Genomic DNA, 20,994 nt, shown 5'->3' on the forward strand with positions numbered 1-20,994 from the left:
TAACTATGTGTGCACTAGCTTATACTCTCTACCCAGTTTATCTAGGCTGCAACACAATGACACTAAAGTCAAAAATTTTAATACCTTGTATACTCGAGTTTCCAGCAGTGATTGTTCAAGTCGGTCGCTTTGCATGACTTCTTAACGTTCGCGTTCGGTGATATGTAGCACACAGCGGAAAGTTAGAAAGGTCATGTGCTAATTTTCATGTGTTAATGAGTGGAATTATTTGGATTTTTATACTTTTGAGTTCTGATGTCAAAACAATTCGTTTTGTTGAATCATAAATAAATTAGTCGCCTTCGAATCTGGCGTCGGCAATGGCAGCAGTGATCGAACAAAATAATGAAATGCAAGAGCCAAAAAAGTGCCAGCAAATTTCTAACACGAGTTGATTACAAAAACCAGTAAGCAAAACAACCATTTTTTTGCATCGATTTAACGCCTGCCCACGTTGATACAACGTGTTCAGTGGTGTGGCCTGAAAACTATATGTGAACGATCGATATCGTCAAAACAGCTGAAAAAAGTACCGCCTCGAAAGAAACATCAAAGCCATTAAATTTGAACAAAACTTAGGCCAGCAAAATGTGCACGGAAGACTCTCCATGACGTTTTTGTCAGAACAAGATAAATACAGTTACACTTAATATGTAAGAACTAAATCAAAAACTGATAAAGAAAGATGTTGGATCGGGCCGTGAAGTCGGGCAAAAAATATACGACTGCGACTCCTCGATTTATAACTGGCCGACTCTTGACACGCTAAAATCTCTCTGACTCCACAGCCCCAGTTAAATGGCCTTCAGATACAAGTACTGCCGCCTTACTATTCTCAATATTCAGTTCACTGATAGCATTCGATTTTTATGCCGAAAACGTCACATCATTTAAAAATGGTTTAATCGGTTACTGTGAAACGTTGCTGTTTACAAGTTACTTCTGCTGTTCTGCATCTGATAATAAAACAATCCTTTCTGTTGAATCACAATAAATGATCTCACAGTTGGAAGACCTCATTCGTGAATGGCCTCTTGCTTAGCTGGTTTACTTTTTATTGCCATAATTAGTGGCTTGGTAATTATTCCAGTTCACATTTACCGGTAACCAACTGTGATGTTCCTGTTTATCCTTCATCGGCTGAAGTGAAACGTGGACGACGTCGCTATAATAGCATCTGCACTGGAAGCCAAACGCTAGATCTAATCTTGGCAGTAATCATGATTGTCATATTGGCGGTTATATTGCCAGCTTTCTGAAATTTGACGTTTTTCAATAGATTCTCATGTTAAAATATGGTACGGTAGCAATACCTTAGACTGTGGTAATGATCATGCTGTTGACAAAATCAGCCCAAAATGTAATATTTTGAAAAGCATCATCAAGATTCCGGAAAAGTTGCCTTTTCAAACCTAATGTTTTGTAAATAGGCTACTGCGCATCGGCAAAACAGAATTATTTAAACTATATACAATGCTGAAAAAAAATATAAAAAAGCAGAAACATATCAAAATGCCAAAATCAAAATAACCTGCCAAACGCATTAAAAAAACGCTCAAATTTAATTTAAAACCACCACGCATCACCAACAAATATAATTGCAATTAAGCAAAAAATTATGCGTAAGCGTCAGCTACTGTTTGCTCAGCAGACTATGAAAAGGTCTTAAAGCCAAAATAATACAAAAAAAGGCCAAAACAAAGAAAATTAAGACAGCTGGACCGCTCCATCTCTATTGCCGATGTCAATAAATTGCGCTTTATCAGAGATGGCACCAAACTTCGTTTCTGTATTGAAAACTTACATTATTATTCCCAGCTCTGCATGCCATGCAGAGCACGGTCATTTCTTTTTCTTGAAAACATATTTGTGGCCTACACAAACACAGCAGCGTTTAAATGAACTGTCTATCTTGAATACACATCGAGATCACGTGGAAGCTCTTGCTCTCAACGAAGCCGTAGATAAATTTGTTTCCAAAAGTCAAACCCGCAACAAGTTGGTATCGAGTTTGCGACTTCATTTCACAAATAACTTTTAACGCGAAACTTTTAAAGCTATTTATCAAGAATGAAACGAAAATTGCCAACAACATTTAAACAAAGGCTGTTGTGCATTTTTTTTCATTATCTTTACTTATTTGTTTTGTGGTGATAGTTTTGGTTGATGGACCAACGGATTCAATCTTGAACGAACGACATTCACTGCGTTGTACTTAACTGAGTACTACATAAGCATGCGAGGGTATTTGCCATGTGTCCTTCGAAATTAGCATATTTTTGATGAGGCAAAACCATTGTCGACGTGAAATTACGGATTGCGAAATGGAGTCGGCAATGGCCGAAGTAAAAATTTTTAACACGTTTATTTGCCATGATTCAAATTGTATTTCCAAATTTAATGATTTCTGACCGATTCTAAACTTTTCTAAACACTTATTCAATATGCAAAGCTCATCAGACAAAATAACTGGTTTTCGGAAAATAATATTTACTGCTCAGTAAGCAAAAAAGAGCTGTTTTAAGCGATCATTTTTTTTTAATTTTGCGTATATTATCGTTCTCATTACGTAACATTCCATGGTCGTTGCAGTCGATCTTAAACCTTTACGGCCGTATGAAACAATGGTGTAAAGATGGCTAGGTAATAATAGTGGTAGGCTAATAGACGTCGTTAATGCAGGCAGCTGATCACACCAAAACAATTTTACAAAAAAACAACAAGAGAAAATAAAGTAAAAACGTTTGAAAAATTTTATGCGATACCACACCCACCACCAACGGTAATATAATATTCAATCTTCATCGTTTAACAATAATTTGTATAAATATTTTAAATTGTGCGACGCTTTTGGCACAAAAATTGAAGAAGCAAATGTTAAGAACGTCAAAGCCGCAATATTTATATTTGCCACTAAGACAATTGAAAATCTTTTTTTTTTTTATGATTATTCGATTTAATTCTCACACATTACGAGTATCTCTGCACTGCTTCAAGAACGTAATGAGCAGTCTTCATAGCACACTTTAACTTTGGACCGGACCAGCTTTCAATTACAAATAAACTACCGAAATGTTTGCAAATACAGACGAAATCGGTTAATAGTATACTGCTTAAACGTATCAATCGTTTATTTGAATCAAAACCTGAAATCCCAAACCAAATTCAATCTGATGTTAAGTAAAAACATCGGTTAAGCGCATACTGCTTAAAAGAATAAGTCGGATAAAAGCATCAGGATTTGCTTCTAGTTTACATACTTCATTCATTTAATCGTATAATTATACCGGTTAGGGAAAAGAGAATGTCTCTTTTTTGCTTCGCATTATTGTCTGCAACGTTCAAAGGCGACATGAAACAAAGGTGAGACAGACGCATGCACTCAAAACAAAGACAAGTGTCTGTAATCCCAGGCCATAATCTTATGTGCTAGACATCGCACTACAAAGAACCAATTTTCGCACAGCTGGGCTTCATTAAAACAGAAGAGCACACAAAAGGAATAATCACACTAAAGAAGTTTAAATGCTTTTGATGTCATCCGTCGGCGACTGGCCTTCCAAGAAATGGACATGGACAAATTATTTCGGCTTGAGAGGGAAGTGTTGGAAAGCATGTCCAAAAGTTTTTACCAGAAAACTTTGGTGAGTTTTTTTTAAATTGCTGAAAAAAAGTAGCCTACTGTTGTGAAATGCAGTGCATAATTTCATTTGTACAGTCTCGTTCAGTTGAAGAACATTGCAAATTAATTATTTTACCAGACAGCGCAAAAGACTTGAAAAAAACTGTGCGATTTCAAAACAATGTGTGTGAGCCGTGTTTTTCTACCATACCACTATTTTCGTAGGCCACGTTCCATACTCAAAACTACACAGCTGGTACGAGCTAAAAATAGCACGCTTGAATCAAAAACTTCAACGGTCAAAGTTCGCATTGTGACGTCACAGAGATCGGTGAGATGAAAACAAGTCCGATTGTCGCAGTTTGCAGAAAAATGCTTTGATTATACCTGCTCAGCCAAGTCAGCAAAGCTGGTCTTTTTTGCATTGTTTCAACGTCTGCAGATAATAAATCAATGTAAAAAGGACCAGTTTTGCTGGATGGAACATACGGCATAGTGTTATGTAACATAGAACTAGTAAACTCTTTAAAGTTTAACCAGAATTGTAAACAGTTGTAGGAATCATCAGTTGTAATGTGCGTTGCAGACTAGTCAGCACAGGCATCTTCCCAGCAATTACGCCCATTCACAATAAAGCTTTTTTTTAGTAAATTGGTTAAACGAATCAATCGTATAATCGTATCAAAACTTCTGGCAAATAGGTGATTCGATTAACCGATTTCGTCTGTATATGATTTTCTATTCAGGCATGTTTTAAACCTTTCAAGGTTTTGCCACCTTTTCCCGTTTATTAACGTGCTGGTAGGTCAATATCGACTATTGTAGTTAGTAGTATTATTTTTGTCCCGGACGTGTTAATGACGAAAAACAAAACTTTCACTTAACTCTAAAATTGAAGTGTTTGATCACACTTGAATGCTTGTGTCAACTTCACATCTGACTGCCAATCTAGCAGCTCTAGCTGAAAATTATCGGGGACGGTGACTGCGTCTATAGCCATAGGTGTTACAAATATTTTTATCAAGGGCAGGAAAGAATTGGTAGTGTTAATGTGACTTTCAAATTCATCAATCATGTCACTAATAAGCCTAGTGTACTTTCAAATGATCCATCGACTTGACCAGTGCTTTAGCTTAACCAACAAACAGTGCTCAGTGAACATGAGCACATCTCCAAAGTCAGCATCGACATCTGCCAGAAATTGCTTAAACGTGCACAAGTCAGATTTACTGTTAATGTTACGATTCCTATCACACTAGACATCAGTGACATAACAATATTTTCTTGGTGTAAAATGCAGTGGTGCCACATCACAGGGGTAAAGTTATACGCCTGTTCACGCTATCTGTTAAGGAGTCACATGTAATGAAGATTTTGATTCTTCCCTAACATGGAAGGACACTCATCTGTTGCAACTGAAAACAACTTTGACGGGTCAAAATATGCTTCTGTACGACTTAAACGACATTCACGAAACATACCACCATAGACAGGCAAGACACAACAATACCACAGGGTTGAGCATTACAACAGTATATATTTTTTACATATTTACGAAATAGTTTAACATGCAAACATTTTCGGCTTAACCTAAGCCCTCATCAGGAATCTGAAAATATTAATAAAATGCAATAAATTTCAACTTCTTGAAGGTAACTAGCTAACTAATTGAAAGCATCAAGAAATACGCAGCGGTTAAAAGCAATAGTGTGGAAAACAAACAGACGGAGGGAAAACAAAATTACATTAGAAAAAGGCAACCACATGACTACAAACGATGTGGTTGCCTTTTTCTAATGTAATTTTGTTTTGATGATGCTTACAATTAGTTAGCTAGATACCTTCAAGAAGTTGAAATTTATTGCATTTTATTAATATTTTCAGATTCCTGATGAGGGCTTAGGTTAAGCCGAAAACGTTTGAATGTTAAACTATTTTGTAAATATGTAAAAAATATATACTGTTGTAATGCTCAACCCTGTGGTATTGTTGTGTCTTGCCTGTCTTTGGAATAAAAAAGCAAACTCTCTCCCGAAACTATAATACCACCATACATTTGTGAAAATCGTTTCAAGAATGCATGTTCTGTAAATGGGACCCTCAGACTCCATATCTCTTTTGTTATGCCGTGAATGGAACTCAAATTAAGAAATTGTTTGCAAATGTTAAAATCTAGTGTAACTGTAACCCCTGATCAACACAGTTAGTCTAATTGCTCAGTGTCCGTAATGCGAAGAAACATTGTAAGGCATTTTCTTTGCTAGCATGTAAGTTATGTAATCATGTACCGGTATTCTAGGAATTTTGGGAAGTTCTTCTAGTACAAATAATATTGTTTTGCTGCATCGAAGAGGGCCGCTGGAAGAATGGTTGAATCACTTTGATAGGTTGTTTAACTCACTGTCACTACTTGACTAAGTCTTTACCAGATTTGCTTTTGAACAGCCTCTTAAAGTATTTTTTGCAGCTTGGCATCTGTTTTGGATACCTTCTACAACATATAATCAGTAAAAACTACGCAGCATGTCATTATATCATGTTTGGCAAGCTCACTCTTATCGAACTTTTCAACACTACCATTACAGACAAATCTCAGTTTTTTCAGCTCAAATCGCCACAAACACAAAGTGATTACAAAAGAATTGTACAGCAGCGTTGCCACATTAAAAATCACTTTACAAGTACATGAAAAAAAATGGTCACCGAAGACATGAAAGTGAAATCTTGATACATTTCTGCCAAATCTGATATCACCTGGAAAGTAAAGACTAAACAAAAGACATGGCTCACCAGTGATGAGTTTCGGTCAATAACAAATCTGCGAAAAAATCAATGGGAAGCACTTTTGCAATTACCAATTTTTGTTTGAATCGCATATTGCCACGAAGTAAAATTTGGTGTCACAAAACCGGGCTTCACCTGCCCACAAAGCGTGTGCGTCAGTATCAGTCAGGGTTGCATTCCTGGGGGGGCTCGGGGGGCTCAGCCCCCCGAAAAACGAAAAGGCTTGATGTAGGGGGGGCTCAGGGGGGGCTCGTTTAAGCTTCCATTTTTCAGCTTTTCTGGCTGAACAACAACTTCTCGACTGAACAAGTAACACTTTAACAGCTTTCTCACAACAGAACTGCAAAAAAACACGAACATAGGTTGATAGCAATCGCCAATTATCACTTTTGTCAGAAACTCTTCAGACTGGGAATATCAACTTCGTAGTAGCTAATCGTCATGTCAAATGGATTGTTAATTCTCTATTTCAAATAAAAAAAGCTATTCAAGAAGGAAAGTATTCGTTTGATGAAGTTGTTAACTTGAGTCCCGGAAGTACAAAAAACTACTCCTTTAAAGGCACAACATTGGACCAGTTCAAAGCTCGACGTAGAGACTAGCCTACCCTTCTTTTGATCGTAATCAGTTTATTCAAGCTTTGGTTGAGAACATTGGAAGCAGGATGGTGGACACCAACAATGAAAATTCTGTGAAGAGCTTGGAAATTATTGTACCAGAGTTATGGCCTGCTGCAGTCGAAGTTCCATGGCAAGAAGGGGAGCAGAGATTACGAAAAATAGAGGAGAGATTTCATGTCATCACTCCTATTTCCGATTGTACGTTGACAATCCTTGTCATATAGCCTACCAGATACGATAAAGTTGTTCAAGAACGTAGTACTAAACATGATTGCTATAAGTTCTGCTGAAGCCGAACGTGGATTTTCACAAATGAACTTCACACAGCTACGATCACGGCTGACCATATCACTTGTTTCAGCATTGTTGTTCATCAGCATCAATGGACCACCTCCTCATTTATGGAATGGCACTGCGGCAACTCAGAAGTGGTTGCAGACTCATCGGTCGGCTGTGGATGTTCAAGTTAAGCATTCTAAGCTGCCCACATTGAATGAACTCAGATCTCCGCAAAAACTGTTTGCTGGCTAAAATCAAGGACTGTCGTGGTGCTTTAAACTTAGCCCATAAAACCAAAGACCTGGCAGACAGGCTGTTTGTTTTGTGCAATCTCGTTTGCACCAACTTGGAATATGCTTTTGCTGTAATTGGAGTTTTTTAAACTGTTCGTTAATACTGTAACTAAATGAGATTTTAGTGTAACTGTCACATTGGCAGCTTATTGGTTCTTATATAGCAAATCTGCAACCCCAAGCGCTCATTTCAAGAATTGCATTTCCTTACTTTCCTATTGCAGTCAATGTTTTTGTAAGTGTGCTTAGGATTGGCTCATACAAATAAGTTTACAATTGAGTTAAGAGATTGGAATTAGCTCATGCAAATCGAGTTTCAAGTGTAGGCCTACGCAGTAAAAAAAAAGCAAAGGAGATTGCAGTGTAGCAACCAAGCCAAATTTCAAACTTATAATTTTATATCGGATTCAACCACGCTTTCACGTTTTGTTGCTTCTACCTTTTTCTGTACTTCAAGCTATGTTTTAGCATGGGTTGTTTTTCGACATGATGTTCAGAAGTAAAAACATACTGAACAGTGTTTCTTTTTCAAAAAGGTAAACATTGTTGGCTAACCTACACCGATTACTTATACATACTTTGTCTATAACAACACAGCTAAGTGTTAGAGCCCCCCCAAAAAAATTTTTAGGAATGCACCCCTGGTATCAGTGACGTGCGTGAATACTTTTCTGAGTGTTTACATTTTTTTAAAAGCTTCAAGCACATGTTTGATTTGCACAGTGACTTTTTATAGGCCTACCATATTTTCATCGCGTAAAAAGAGGACGCGTTTCGCCAGCGAGTAAAATACAAGTAGAATGTTACGTATGAAGAATATTTTACATCCTTTTGGATAATTATAGACGTATGCACTCTGCAGCAAAAGTTACAGCAAAAAACAAACAAGTTTGTTTGTTTCTCGAAAGGCGATTTGTTAGATTTGTGTGACAAAATGAAAATGTGATGTGATAATTGATAATGTCATAAAAATGTGACAAATCAGGCAGTATCTGCAGGTAGCCATGCCTTAACTTTATTCAGAAAAAAAGGATCAGCTTTAACGAAATCATAAAGTACTTGCACGAAGTACAATTGAAGTTGTATACAGCTGTTAATGAGATGCTAAGGACAGACTCAACTAAAAGGCTGCTTCTTTTCTTGTACCATTGTGGCTGCATCATAGATTAAAGTCAATCTAAAACTTACATTTGTACTCACATAAGTTGTAATTATCCTTGCCACGATTTATTTTGAAATAGGTTATATATGTTATGCATAGTGCACTTTGGACTATTTTTCGATTTGCTTTACTTGACAAATTAGCCAAACTATCAAGTTGGCAATCAGCAACGTCTACAAGCGCTGAATCAATACAAAATAGATCTGGGTAAAACAATAATTTATTGTAAAAGTGTGAGAACCTCAAAGTGTAAATATATCAAACTCTTTTGCAAGTTTTTGCGTTTTTTAATGTTAGCCTACATTTCTTTGTGATTTACTCTATTTTTTAATTTTCTTATTTTTTTAAAATTTGTCCAATTTTTAATTTTCTTAAATTGGTTGATCAGATCTCCTCGAATGAGGAAATTTCCTCACAAGTGGATTTGCAGTTACACTCGCACTCATCGCTGACCATTATTTGGCTTTTAAGACAATCGCAAAGCAATGTACTGTAGTAATGTAGTATGTTTCAATGAACATCTAAGATTGTTAAAGACAGCAGATCAAATAGTAGGCTACGTCGATGTTTTTTTTTTTAAATCTATAAATCAGAATGTTGCATTGGTGCAGAAATGGTTCGACATTGCGAAAAAGCTACATAACAATGAAATCTTGTTGAAAATATGAGCAAGAAAACTGAAAATGTAAAAAAAGAGGACATTTGAGCATTTTTGGGTGTCCTCGGAGGACAATTTATTTTTTTTCAAAAAAGAGGACAAATCCTCTTAAAAGAGGACATATGGTAGCCCTACTTTTTATATCTTATCGCATCAGTTTATTTTAATAACTTATTATATGAACATTTATTGAGAAAACTGCAAACCTATTGCGTGTATTCTGCCGAACAAAGGAAACACCCAAAAAATGGTCACCGAACGCCACCGGTCACTATGCGTGTGTCAAAGAATGATAAACATGGGCTTGGATTTAAATCTTGTTGGAATTCAAATCAACGACCGAATTTGGATTTAACAACTGGATTAGGACTTCCGCTAATTTAGATAGCCTACAGTAGGCTATTACCCTACTTTAATGTTTTCCTAAAAACTATCCATAAATGATTGCTTTTTATTTTGGATTGATAAACTCGTTGTATCAAAAACCTCTAACCATAACCTATCATAATAATCCTTTACTCTCGCCTGAAAGAACACCGTAGAAATGATAGAAGTTCCATCTTTCGACTAATCATCAACACTTGAGAACAGGGAAAAATTACGACACATAATTTATTTTTCAAGTGTCGATAAGCTGCAGTAATCACCCTGACAATACGCAAACTCAACACCTCGCAATCATGACAGCAGCCGCCTCAAGCTGAAGAAAAAACCTTACAAAACAACGATACTCCAATATCACTCGTCACTGCAAACCAGCTCAGTGGCTGTATTGCCTTCTTTTGAACAAATGCATTTCCAACACAGACCTCCATTCAGGGCCGCTGTGTGAACAGAAGAACAATCCAACTGTGATGGTCAGAAATAAATACAACTGAACTTTCGTATATCTTTTTCAACGAGAGAGTGTAGACTTCACAACCTCCTCCGCTTTCTTAGGCTACGTTTTTCGCACTACCTCATTAAATGCCTAGGCTACTATGTTTTTTTTTGCATTCAAGCAAAAACAAATGACCATCTATCCTTATCGCTGGATTTTTCGGCGCCTGGATAAGAGTTATCCGCTTGCATGTAGACTAAGCTCACGGTATTGGGTGTTTATGAGGGAAGGTCGATTCTTGTGGTGAATTAAAAACAAATTAGGTTTGTCATCCGGAAATAAAGCGGAGTTCCGAAAACTTGCCATTGTCCGCCCCAGTAGCTGGGGCGTCTGACTTAACGAACGAAAAAAAGTACAAAAACAAGCGGCGCTGGTTCGGTTCTCGAGATGTGCGCTTGAGCAACGTATTTCAAGGACTGCTCTCCATTTAGCGGCTACCAGTGGATGGAATAATTCACAGACAAGAAAAGAAAACTTCACTCTGTCAATCTCTGTAACCGACCTGCCTCAAGGATCAAAGCCTCTGCAATATCGAGCAAACAACCACAAAAAATACTTTTTTATAAGATCATGTATCAAGTAAAAATTCGTTTAAATCTTTCCACAATAAGTTGCTTGATCCTGACGAATCAGCCATGGTAGAATCTGCAAGAAAAACAAAACATTTCCAGTTTATCATTAAGACAGAAAACAAAACGCAAAAGATCTTTATCGGTAATTTTTTTTAGAAAAACCATGCTAGTTACTGGTTCTGGTTACTGGTTCCTGAAGTCCAACACCATCGCCTCTACGTGGCGGAACTAGTAATGCTGAGGATTAACCCGAAGCAGCCAAGATGGTGGGGCACTGTAGATCAGGACTGGCCGACCTACTACAGTAAACTCTTGGCCACATATACCTCGATGAAAATTTACAAATCAATTAATAAAAGAATAAATGGGTTTGAAATGTGGGCATTCCGAAAAATGCAGAGGATTTCCTGGACTGACAGAAAAAGCAACCAAACTGTTTTAAATCAAGTCAAACAAACAAACAATCTTCTAAAAAATATCAAAGAAAAACAACTTCAATTTTTAGGACACGTACTGCGAAAAGGAAAGTTAGAACATCTCTCTCTCACAGGCAAAATTGAAGGGAAGCGTGCCCAAGGCAGACAAAGATTAACATACTTAAACCAACAAACCGACAAAACTAACACCAACATACACCTAATACACAAAGCAAACAACAGAGAATCCTGGAAACTTTTCATACACGAGGCAGTCAATGCTTGGAATCAAGTGCGACAATAAAAGAAGAAGAAGTTACTGGTACCAAAATTAACATTTGATAGAAATAGGGCGCTGTTTAAATATCACGCCACACCCTCAATGGTTGTCAGAACTGTCAAACTGCATCATATTTGTATTATGTACGTGTCGTACAGGCTCCAAAGCAGAACTCAATTACCTTTCTTTGAACTTGACGATACTGATTGCTGAGTCACCCAATCCACTTGTCTTCTCATTTCCTTCACTTTTTCGGCTTCAACAAACGTTTCAGGAAATCTGTAACTAAACGTCAGATAGGCTGTGATTGCAACATTTTGTCCCCCAAATCATATTCGCTCGTTGTTACAAATCAATATTTTGACAACCAAATATCTGCTTTTTATCAGTACCTAGTCAATACCTTAACCACATGTAAAGCTGCAGGCTTTGATGCATGTCTTCAAGTGTTGCTATTTCTTCTTTGTTTTTAGCGATTCGAGGCGGCCAGGTTAAAATAGTCTTTACCTCCTCTCCAGTAACTTTGAGGTCATTGGCATGGAATTTGACAAAGACTTCTATAACGCCCATCACAAACTCTCGCTTGGTGGATATAGGGCTTAAACAAAAGGTGTACCTAAACATCAGGGATTGCAAGGTAAAAAATGCACTGCACAGTAGATCTATATTGCAAAATTGATTTGAGATTATGAATGGAAAATTTAGCGTACTCCTTAATAGCTACTTTTTAGCCTACATTGTTTATCAATCAAGCGATGTAACATCAGAAAAAAACGTACATGTCTTGTAAAGGGATTTTTATATGTTGTAATGCTTCGGCAATTTCTTGACATTCTTGCAACGAACATAGAAAATACGAGCTATCGGTTTCGCACATAGAAATAAAAACGCTGAGTACGTCACACAACGATGTTGTTTTCATCGCTGAGGCAAATTCTTCAATTTTTTCAAATGAAGGATGGATTCCAGCAGCCTAAAAACAAACGGGATGTTATCGCCTCCACAAATAACTCTTTCCTTCGGCACAATGAAGTTCGACTGATTAAAGAGAGGCGTTTTTCTCAGCTTGAGCTGTCAAAAGAAACAAACTGAGACACAGCCAGAAACTTTTGATTTTGAATTGGAACACTGGTTTTGTTACCGAAATATCAGATTTCCAAATAAGAAATTTTGACTTTGTCAACGAAAGTAGCCTATTAGTTTTTTGTCGGAAAAATTATCTGAGAAAATAGACTGTTATTATGCGGGGGAGGGTGACTAGTCCTCACGCCCTTTGGTCGACGTTTTTTTTTTTGCTTTTTTTTTTTTTGTCGACGTTGCTTTACATGCGAGATGTTGGGGTGCTTAGCGAAGGCAAGTCAACCCTTATGTTCTTTTAGAAACAACTTAGGATTGTGGTACCGAAATAGAGCGAAATCCCGAAAATGGATTAAGCTGTTTTAGTCCAGTCGCTGAATGATTTGACCCGGAAAAAAATAATACCAAGCCGAAATTTTGTCAGGAGGTTCGATTGGTGATGTGGAGTCACCAAAAAAAAAGCCCCATGATTCCCCCTTGGGAATAGTGAGTTGTGGCCATTTTTCCATAATGGCGGCAACCCCCATAAGCCAAAAATTCGAAATCGTCTAAAATTGATGTTTTATACCTCATTCGAAAGATAATTTCATACTGAATCACTTTCACAAAAGAACTATGGTCAAAAAATACACACGTTTGAAGTTATTAGCCATTAAATGCGGACTATAAGGTAGATTCCACCACTAGGCTTTAGCCTGGTGGATTTTTGTGAGGAGTGACAAGCAATGAATTACTCCATGGTTAAACCAGAGCTTACGAAAAAGTGTACAATTTCCCATCCGAAGTTACTCCTCAAACTGATTTTGGATAACTCAATATATAAACAACAACATCCAAAACTTCATGCAGAGCTTAATCCTGGCAGTTTTGCATACTTGTAGAGGCTTTGAATCATTGACGCAGGCCCGGTCACCGAGATTGACAGAATGAAGTTTCCGATTGTTGAAGTCTTTTTGCCGGAGAATTATTCCATCCATTAAATGCCGCTGAATGGAGAGCAGTCCTTAACGTAGGCTACGTTGCTCAAGCGCACACCCGAGAGTCGAACCAGCGCCGCTTGATCTTGAAGCTTCTTCGTTCCAGAAGTGACGCGCTAACCAACTGAACTATCGGGGCAGACGGGATTTGGTTGGTTCCAACACACCCCTGGGTTGCCATCTCCATATACTTTCTATGTCTAAAGTAGAATTAATAATGGAAGGTATAAGAAATAATAACTTATTACATGGATGTTTAAAAGATTAAGGAAATTATCTTAAATTGCTTCTCTTCTGCGTAGCTTGGTCTTCCCAAACATCGCTCATTTCTATGGATAAATATTTCAGTTCATCAGATTTTTTCACAAGCTTGAGAAAGCTTACTTTTCCTTTTCCAAATGGAGCCGAAACAGTATCACAGCTGGACTATGCATGAATAAACAGAAGATGTTCTCTGATTGTCTCCAGTGGTGGTGGAACAGTTTTCATACTCCATCCCTTCTGAGCCTTTTCTTGGAAAAATACAACATCTTGAAAATCTTCCCTCCAATGATAAAGTAACATAACAATGATGTCTGTGTCGTCGGCTACAATAACAATAGGATTTCGTCTGCTTGCAGAAAGATTGATTGCTGTTTCCACAATTTCAGTGTCAGCATCACCATCACAGTTAGTTATTTGCTGTCCATCTTTCTTAGAAATCTCTCAGAAATCATCAATAAATTGAGCTTTGTTGTGTTCATTCGAAAGAAAATGATCTTGTGTAGCTGGTAGCCTACAGAATTGATAGACGCCACTTCAACATTTGGACACTTAATTTTTACTAGCAGTTCGTCGAATATGCTCATTTGACTTTGTAGAAGCGTATTTATATCCACCAAAGATTTCCACCGCTGAGTAGGCTACTGCGCACCGGTCTGGTGTCGTAGTTCTCACACCCACCAGATTGATATCGCCATCAACGACGCATTGCGCACTGTGACTGGATGCCTGCGTTCCACTCCGACGGACTGCCTACCCATCCTAGCAGGCATCCAACCCGCTGAGCTACGTCGTAAAAGAACCACGATTTCTTTCTCTCGCCGCGCTCTGGACTTCGACCATCTCCTCCATGCAACATTCAAGCGACAACCACTTATAAAGCAGCGGCTGAAATCAAGACGCCCTTTGTGCCTGCCGCACAACAACTACTTAAGAACGCAGAAGAACTTGGTTTAAGTGCGGCACACTGGACGAACCACATGTAGAACACGGAGTGGCAAAATCACACCTCCACGCTCCGTGACTTCATACCCGACGCCGATCCCCGTCCACCAGGGATGTCCCTCGCAAGGTTTGCGTGGACCAGGCTTAACCGCCTGCGAACTGGCGTCGGCCGCTTTCGTTCGGACATGCACAAGTGGGGCCTAGTTCCTTCATCAGAATGCGAGTGTGGTGCCACGGAACAGACCGTAGACCATGTCATCCACCACTGCCTAACTCACCGGCCTCCACATGGTGCGCATGGTCTGAGGGTCTTGGACGACGAGACTGCTGAGTGGCTGATGATTTTCTGCCCTCCAATCTTGCCTGAAAAGATTGCTCATACGCCATCATCATCAAAGATAGCATGAGCAGAACCATAGTGTCTTCTAACATAAGATACATAGAGTTGAGCCAATTCAGCGAATGTTGAGTCTTTCAACCATCTGACTCTGTGAAGTAGGGCACCTCCATTAACAACATAGCCTACAATGAATTTTTATCAATCTGGTCAAAACCAACAGCTTCTGTATCATTCATTAGTGTTGTTCTCAAAGCAGCTTTGATTATTAAGTCCATCCTTGAACAGTGAAGGAGGATATGGTGTCCATTTCGAATGAAAAGTACTTCTCAACATCGTCTTCACGTTCTGCAATAGCAGTCAGTCTTGTAAAAAGAATGATTAGATGACATTTACGTGTTCTTTATCTATCTTTACAACATTTCCAAGTACCTCAAGTAGTTTAATGCAGGATTTGCGTTGAATAGTTGCAGTTGCTAAATTTTGACCATCCAATGCTTTTTGAATGATTGCTCCTATTTCCTCTGATCTCTCACAATTAACCAAATCTTCTCCAGATATAGAAACCCAGTCGGATGTCAAGGATTGTAGATGCTCATCAGCAAAAGTAAACGGATTGCGTTGTTCAAGCCAATCTCTAAACATTACATAATCATCATAGTCGCGCTTGCGTCTGGAGTCGCCCATATCTATGTGCTGTTCGCTTGACTTTATATCTAATGCGGAAAGCACCAGACTAAAGCCTCATGGTGGATTCTGCCTTATAGTCCGCATTTAATGGCTAATAACTTCAAACATGTGTATTTTTTGACCATAGTTCTTTTGTGAAAGTGATTCAGTATGAAATTATCTTTCGAATGATGTATAAAACATCAATTTTAGACGATTTCGAATTTTTGGCCTATGGGGGCTGCGGCCATTATGGAAAAATGGCCAAAACTCACTATTCCCAAGGGGGAATCATGGGGCTTTTTTTTTGGTGACTCCACATCACCAATAGAACCACCTGGCAAAGTTTCAGCTTGGTATTATTTTTTTCCGGGTTTGACCATTTTTTTAAGTTCAGCGACTGGACTATTTCGTGCCACATAACACCCCACCAGTGTCTGAGGGCTGGGTTTGCCTGGGACACGCAAAGGTAGAGTGCCCTGCGTTATTCTGAACGTCGAGGGTCACCAATGCGGGGGAGGGTCGCTAGTCCTCACACCCGTTGGTAGACGTTGCCTTACAGGTACTAACGGATTAAGCTGTTTCGTGCCACATACGAAAGGGGATTAAGCTGTTTCATGCCACAATTACAAGCACTATTGACAATAGTTTCAGAAACCAAACATTTAAAAATACGACACTACGCTTTTCTTTCGGCACATGGCTGATGTGCATACGCATTGAATTACTGAGGTACCGGCAAAACCTATCTTAAATTCTATCCATACCTTTATATTAGGGGCTTTGGTCTTCAGTAGCTGGTGCAGTTTCTTTTGATCTTTCGAATACATCGCAGTGACAGCGCCATCAGGATACTGTGAACCGTATCTTCCTGCACGTCCAGCTATCTGTAAGGCCTGTCGTGGAGTGATACAAAAACATGTTTAGTGTTTGCAAGTTATGATCAACTCCTGTTGCTTATTTGATTTGCCGCCATCTTATGCATCAGTGCAGCGATAATTGTCCATGACACATTTATCATGAAAAACAATAGCCAAAAATGTAATATTAGAATGTTGCCAAATTGCATCAAACATTTTAGCCGGAACCATGCACTGCTTACGTGAGAAGCAGAAAGTGGAACGATCTTTTTACTTCCATCTTCCGTCAACGTTTTCTTGACTAAATCGTTAAATATTATTCGCTTGATGTTCCTGTCAAAAAGCATCATCGGTTTGCAACGGCACTCGGCACATCATGAATACAAATTAATTCAAAAATACCATTTAGAAGGTAGCTTGCCACATAAGGTTTTGTCACTTAGTTTTTTTTATTTCATCCTCAAAGTAAATGGAATTTTCCTTACAAGTTTAATCCCATTCCAATGGCATCCGTGGTGACGAGGACATTGCAAGGATGCGCTGGATCGTTAAATTTTCGCGCTTCTTCACGTTTGGTTTGTGGAGGGAGGTGTCCGTATATCATTGCGGTCTTGATAGAAAAAACAAATCACGGCTCACGTAAGATAACGAACACATGAAGGTAGATTCGCTACAAAAACAGCTGAACATGACCAAAAATTAACCTTTGTTTTCAGTTTGAAAAAATAGTTTTCCGTTTGGAAAACGGCGATGCAAGTTTACTGCAAGTTGTATTTAAGAAATTTGCAGAAGAAAACTCAACTTTACAAAGCAGAACGACAATATAGTAGAAATTCAAACCTCAATCTGTTCTTTCGCCAATCGCTTCTTGTAACTGTAAATATGTTCTTTGTTGAAGCAGACAATGCAGTCCCCTGACCGCAAGTTATCAATGCTCTCTACTGGCTTTTTCTTCACCCTGAGCAAAGACGGTTGGAAGTTATTATTATTATTTATTTGGGTCAGACAAAGCTGTCCAATGTCCAAGTGAAGAAAAGCTTTTTCAAATGACTAACATCTGCATGTTAATAACAACAAATAGCAAAAACAACGCTTTAAAATACAAAATAAATTAAAACAAGTAATGTAAGTAGACATTAAAATTACGTCAATCGCATTATACAGTATTTACGATTCTACTTGCACAACTTTGATCTTAAAGCAATAAACTACACGTAGACAATTGACAAGTTAACTGAATACTGAAAAGTCTGGGTGTTTACCAGGAATATTATTGTTTTTAACAGTAGTTGCAAAGTTCATCTCTGAGGATGCGCATTGTGATGGTGCGCGAAACGTTAGTGAAACAATAAAACAACTTGTGGGTTTCTGCTTTTACTTTCGCATTCATCAGATGAACGTTGCAGCTACTGCAAGAAACAACAAGTTAACTGTAATAAATTGTCTTCAAGCAATGAGCTGTAGTCGGATTACTCGGTGGAATAGCCTACTGATTGCGTACCTCAGTTGACCGAGGCGTTTGTATTTCATCACAGAAAGCGTATCATCGCATTCGGCTGCGAGTTTAGCGATCATCGGCAACGCCCTTTCCTCTCCACATACGTGGATTTCCTTGCAGAAGAGTCCAAGGAATGCTCTGGTCCAGGACCAGCCTCGTTGAAGGTCGGACAGCATTTGTATCTCGTCTATCACGGCAACGTCGTAACTGCACAGAAAAAAAAAACGATTTGAGAAAGTTATGACGTGTGACACAATCAGTGATTACGTAACTCAGCCTTCAAGTAATCAAAACTTGAAGAAATCGAACCTGAAATTAGAGATTTTATCCGAACGTAAGTGTACAACTGCAAAGTTGAAGGTGTGTAAACAAATGCAACTACAAACATTGAATCATGTAAAAAGTGACTGATTTTCTGTGTGTGATGTCATGATGTGTTGTTGCTTTTTTAGACGTCACCACAGATTACAAGCGTTCACAAAAAAGTGCAATTAACTACTTGTCGTGTCGTTGCTAAGCCAGTAATGAAAGTAATGCCTGGGCAAGTTTACCGGTAATTTGTGTTGGTCATCTCCACAGTGCATGCAACCTTCTGTGCTTTCTTTGACCCGTCCTTGAAAGCCAAGTCCTTGTCGTCACCGGTAACCAGGTCACAGGGGACTCCCCTGTTTCTGCTTTTCTCACAAACTTCGCGAGCTAATAAGCGAAGGGGACCGCAGTACACTGACCAACCGGCTTCAAAAAACCTGAAAAAAAGTTTCCAGTAACGTTTGAATACGTCGCATAGATGTGATGTTAGGACACGACCGTACCTTTCCAGAGCAGCGTGCGTCTTTCCGCTGTTTGTTGGTCCAGCATGGAATACAATTTCCCTTTCAATGGATCTGGCTTTGGGATACCATAGAGTAGGCTCGGACAAATCACTGTTTCAATAATAGTTGGAACAAATTAGCAACGCACCTGCGCATACAAAAATTCTCATGTTGGTCCTCACTCCACTACTGTAAAAACAATCGTCAAATAGATTGGGCGGAAAACTTGAACCGACATAAGAGCAAGGGAACAGAAACCAGGGGTTGAGCGTAGATTTTGAAGTCTCATAGGTAAAGGAAGAATAAACACTGAGTGAATAAATGACAAATTGAATATATCTAGTACAGTATCTACATTATATACAAGTGGGTAAACTAGAGGTTCAACCAAAGGTGCGCAACCGATGTCAAAAACAGACCCACTGACACTATTTCGATACATATACCGTATTTCTGGTAAAATCACAAACGTATCCATGTTTGTACAACTAACCTGACAGGGAGGCAATTCACCTCCGACACCCCTTTTAGGGTTTGCTGCTAATTAAATGATACTAGAAACATAACATGTGACGCTCAATTCAAAATTTTCACAGTAGTCCATACTCCAGCCAGGTTTTACTGCAGCATTCACCTTATATTTTTCAGTTTGCGATGATTTTTGATCATTGGATACAAATCGTTGCTGTGGTCGAGAAACAATGGAAATAGCGCATCCAGTGGGTAACGCTCTGTCGAGATGCCGTGGACTCTGTAGAAGACAGAAATAGAGCAACGATTTGGATGAAGACAAGTATGCAGTCAAGATACCAATACAGAAGTTAATGCGATCGCAACGCAACTTACATGTGCCAGATTTGCATTGAAAGGACGGTGATTTTCCGACTATAAACGCATTGCTTAAATTTCTTCAATGAATACTTGAAGAGTGTCTCTGCAAAATAAAAATCGAAATAATTTGTGCAAACAAAGAACAGCAGAAAAAAAAACGCTGAAGAATCAAACAAAACGATGCGTCCCTACTTGTTATTCCGTGGGTATGAGCTTTTTTCAAAATGTTTTCGTCGCTCTCGAATCTTCGAAGAATCCTGCTGGTAATGTGAGGGTTAAATCGTGGTGAAAGGTACTCTTGACTTCGATTTTTTGGGGGCAATACCTGCAATAATGGAAATAGAAACTTGGGATGTTCTGCCCCGCAATGAACCAGCCAGGGATTTAAACGCAAATGGCCACAATGCCAATAGCCTACGGAATTAACCTCATCTCAGACGGCAAATCGGCCGATTTGTCGTCCGGGATAAATCGAACGTTTGACCTCAAAATTATTTCAAAACAAAAGTAAAGTCGAAGTCATCCCCGAAATAATGATTAAGCAAAACGGCTGTGTCTAAACAGTTCTGTTGTTTTTATTTCTGACCATCACAGCAAAAACAATACACACCAACATAGCAAAGGTCGAGATAAAGGTAAAAGCGAAAAACGCGAACGTTAAAACGTGCTTGTGACCGAAGTAAGTTATTAAGTTGAAAGAAATTTGGCACGGTCACAATACCTTCAGAAAAATTTAAGATAGAATACGCACATAAGCTCGGATATGACATACCTTGCTCGTCGAAGCGTAGCGAAAAAGGGACTTGTGATTGGCCAGACGCCAGAAAGCAGTGTCGGTTTTGTGCAGTCCACAAGCAAGCTTGCAGCAAGTTGTCGTAAACGACCGGTGCAAGGCATCAGGCAAAACATACATCAACATAATTTACAGTAACAACAAACATCTCCTAACCGCAAGTCTGAAAGCGAGGAGATTTGTGAAAGAAGTTCAAAAGTTGTTGCAGTAATTGCCTAAAAAACAACGTAAAAGTCAAGGCAGTTAAAAACAAAAAAGCAAAATATAGTAAAAATCGACACAATTGGCAGGCGTGAAACGACGACAATTGAAGTTTGACGAAGGAGACTCGCAGGGCGCGTTCAAATGATTGCAACAGCATCGTACAA

At 38.7% G+C, this 20,994-nt stretch overlaps 1 protein-coding gene across 3 annotated transcripts; it reads right to left on the reverse strand.

Moving 5' to 3' along the window:
• Positions 1–10,839: 10,839 nt before the first annotated feature.
• Positions 10,840–20,756, reverse strand: LOC145781816 (ATP-dependent RNA helicase SUPV3L1, mitochondrial-like). 3 transcript variants are annotated; one of them, XM_082593493.1, is made up of 15 exons: positions 20,606–20,756; positions 20,026–20,158; positions 19,849–19,936; positions 19,637–19,753; positions 19,003–19,113; positions 18,742–18,936; positions 18,194–18,397; positions 17,533–17,650; positions 17,178–17,302; positions 16,935–17,025; positions 16,600–16,728; positions 12,346–12,539; positions 11,970–12,182; positions 11,748–11,851; positions 10,840–10,943 (listed from the first exon to the last, which is right to left on the reverse strand). In XM_082593493.1, the coding sequence occupies exons 1-15, from the start codon at positions 20,750–20,752 to the stop codon at positions 10,867–10,869; spliced, it is 2,046 nt and encodes a 681-aa protein (XP_082449619.1). In that variant the 5' UTR covers positions 20,753–20,756; the 3' UTR covers positions 10,840–10,866. The 3 variants fall into 3 exon arrangements, 2 of the variants coding, with proteins under 2 accessions (XP_082449619.1, XP_082449620.1); XR_014290780.1 differs by having other exon boundaries at positions 10,898–10,943; positions 12,074–12,182; XM_082593494.1 differs by lacking the exon at positions 10,840–10,943 and having other exon boundaries at positions 11,959–12,182.
• Between the last annotated feature and the right edge of the window lie 238 nt (positions 20,757–20,994).

Source organism: Aplidium turbinatum, chromosome 13 (assembly GCF_918807975.1).
Source record: "Aplidium turbinatum chromosome 13, kaAplTurb1.1, whole genome shotgun sequence".
Taxonomy (NCBI): domain Eukaryota; kingdom Metazoa; phylum Chordata; class Ascidiacea; order Aplousobranchia; family Polyclinidae; genus Aplidium; species Aplidium turbinatum.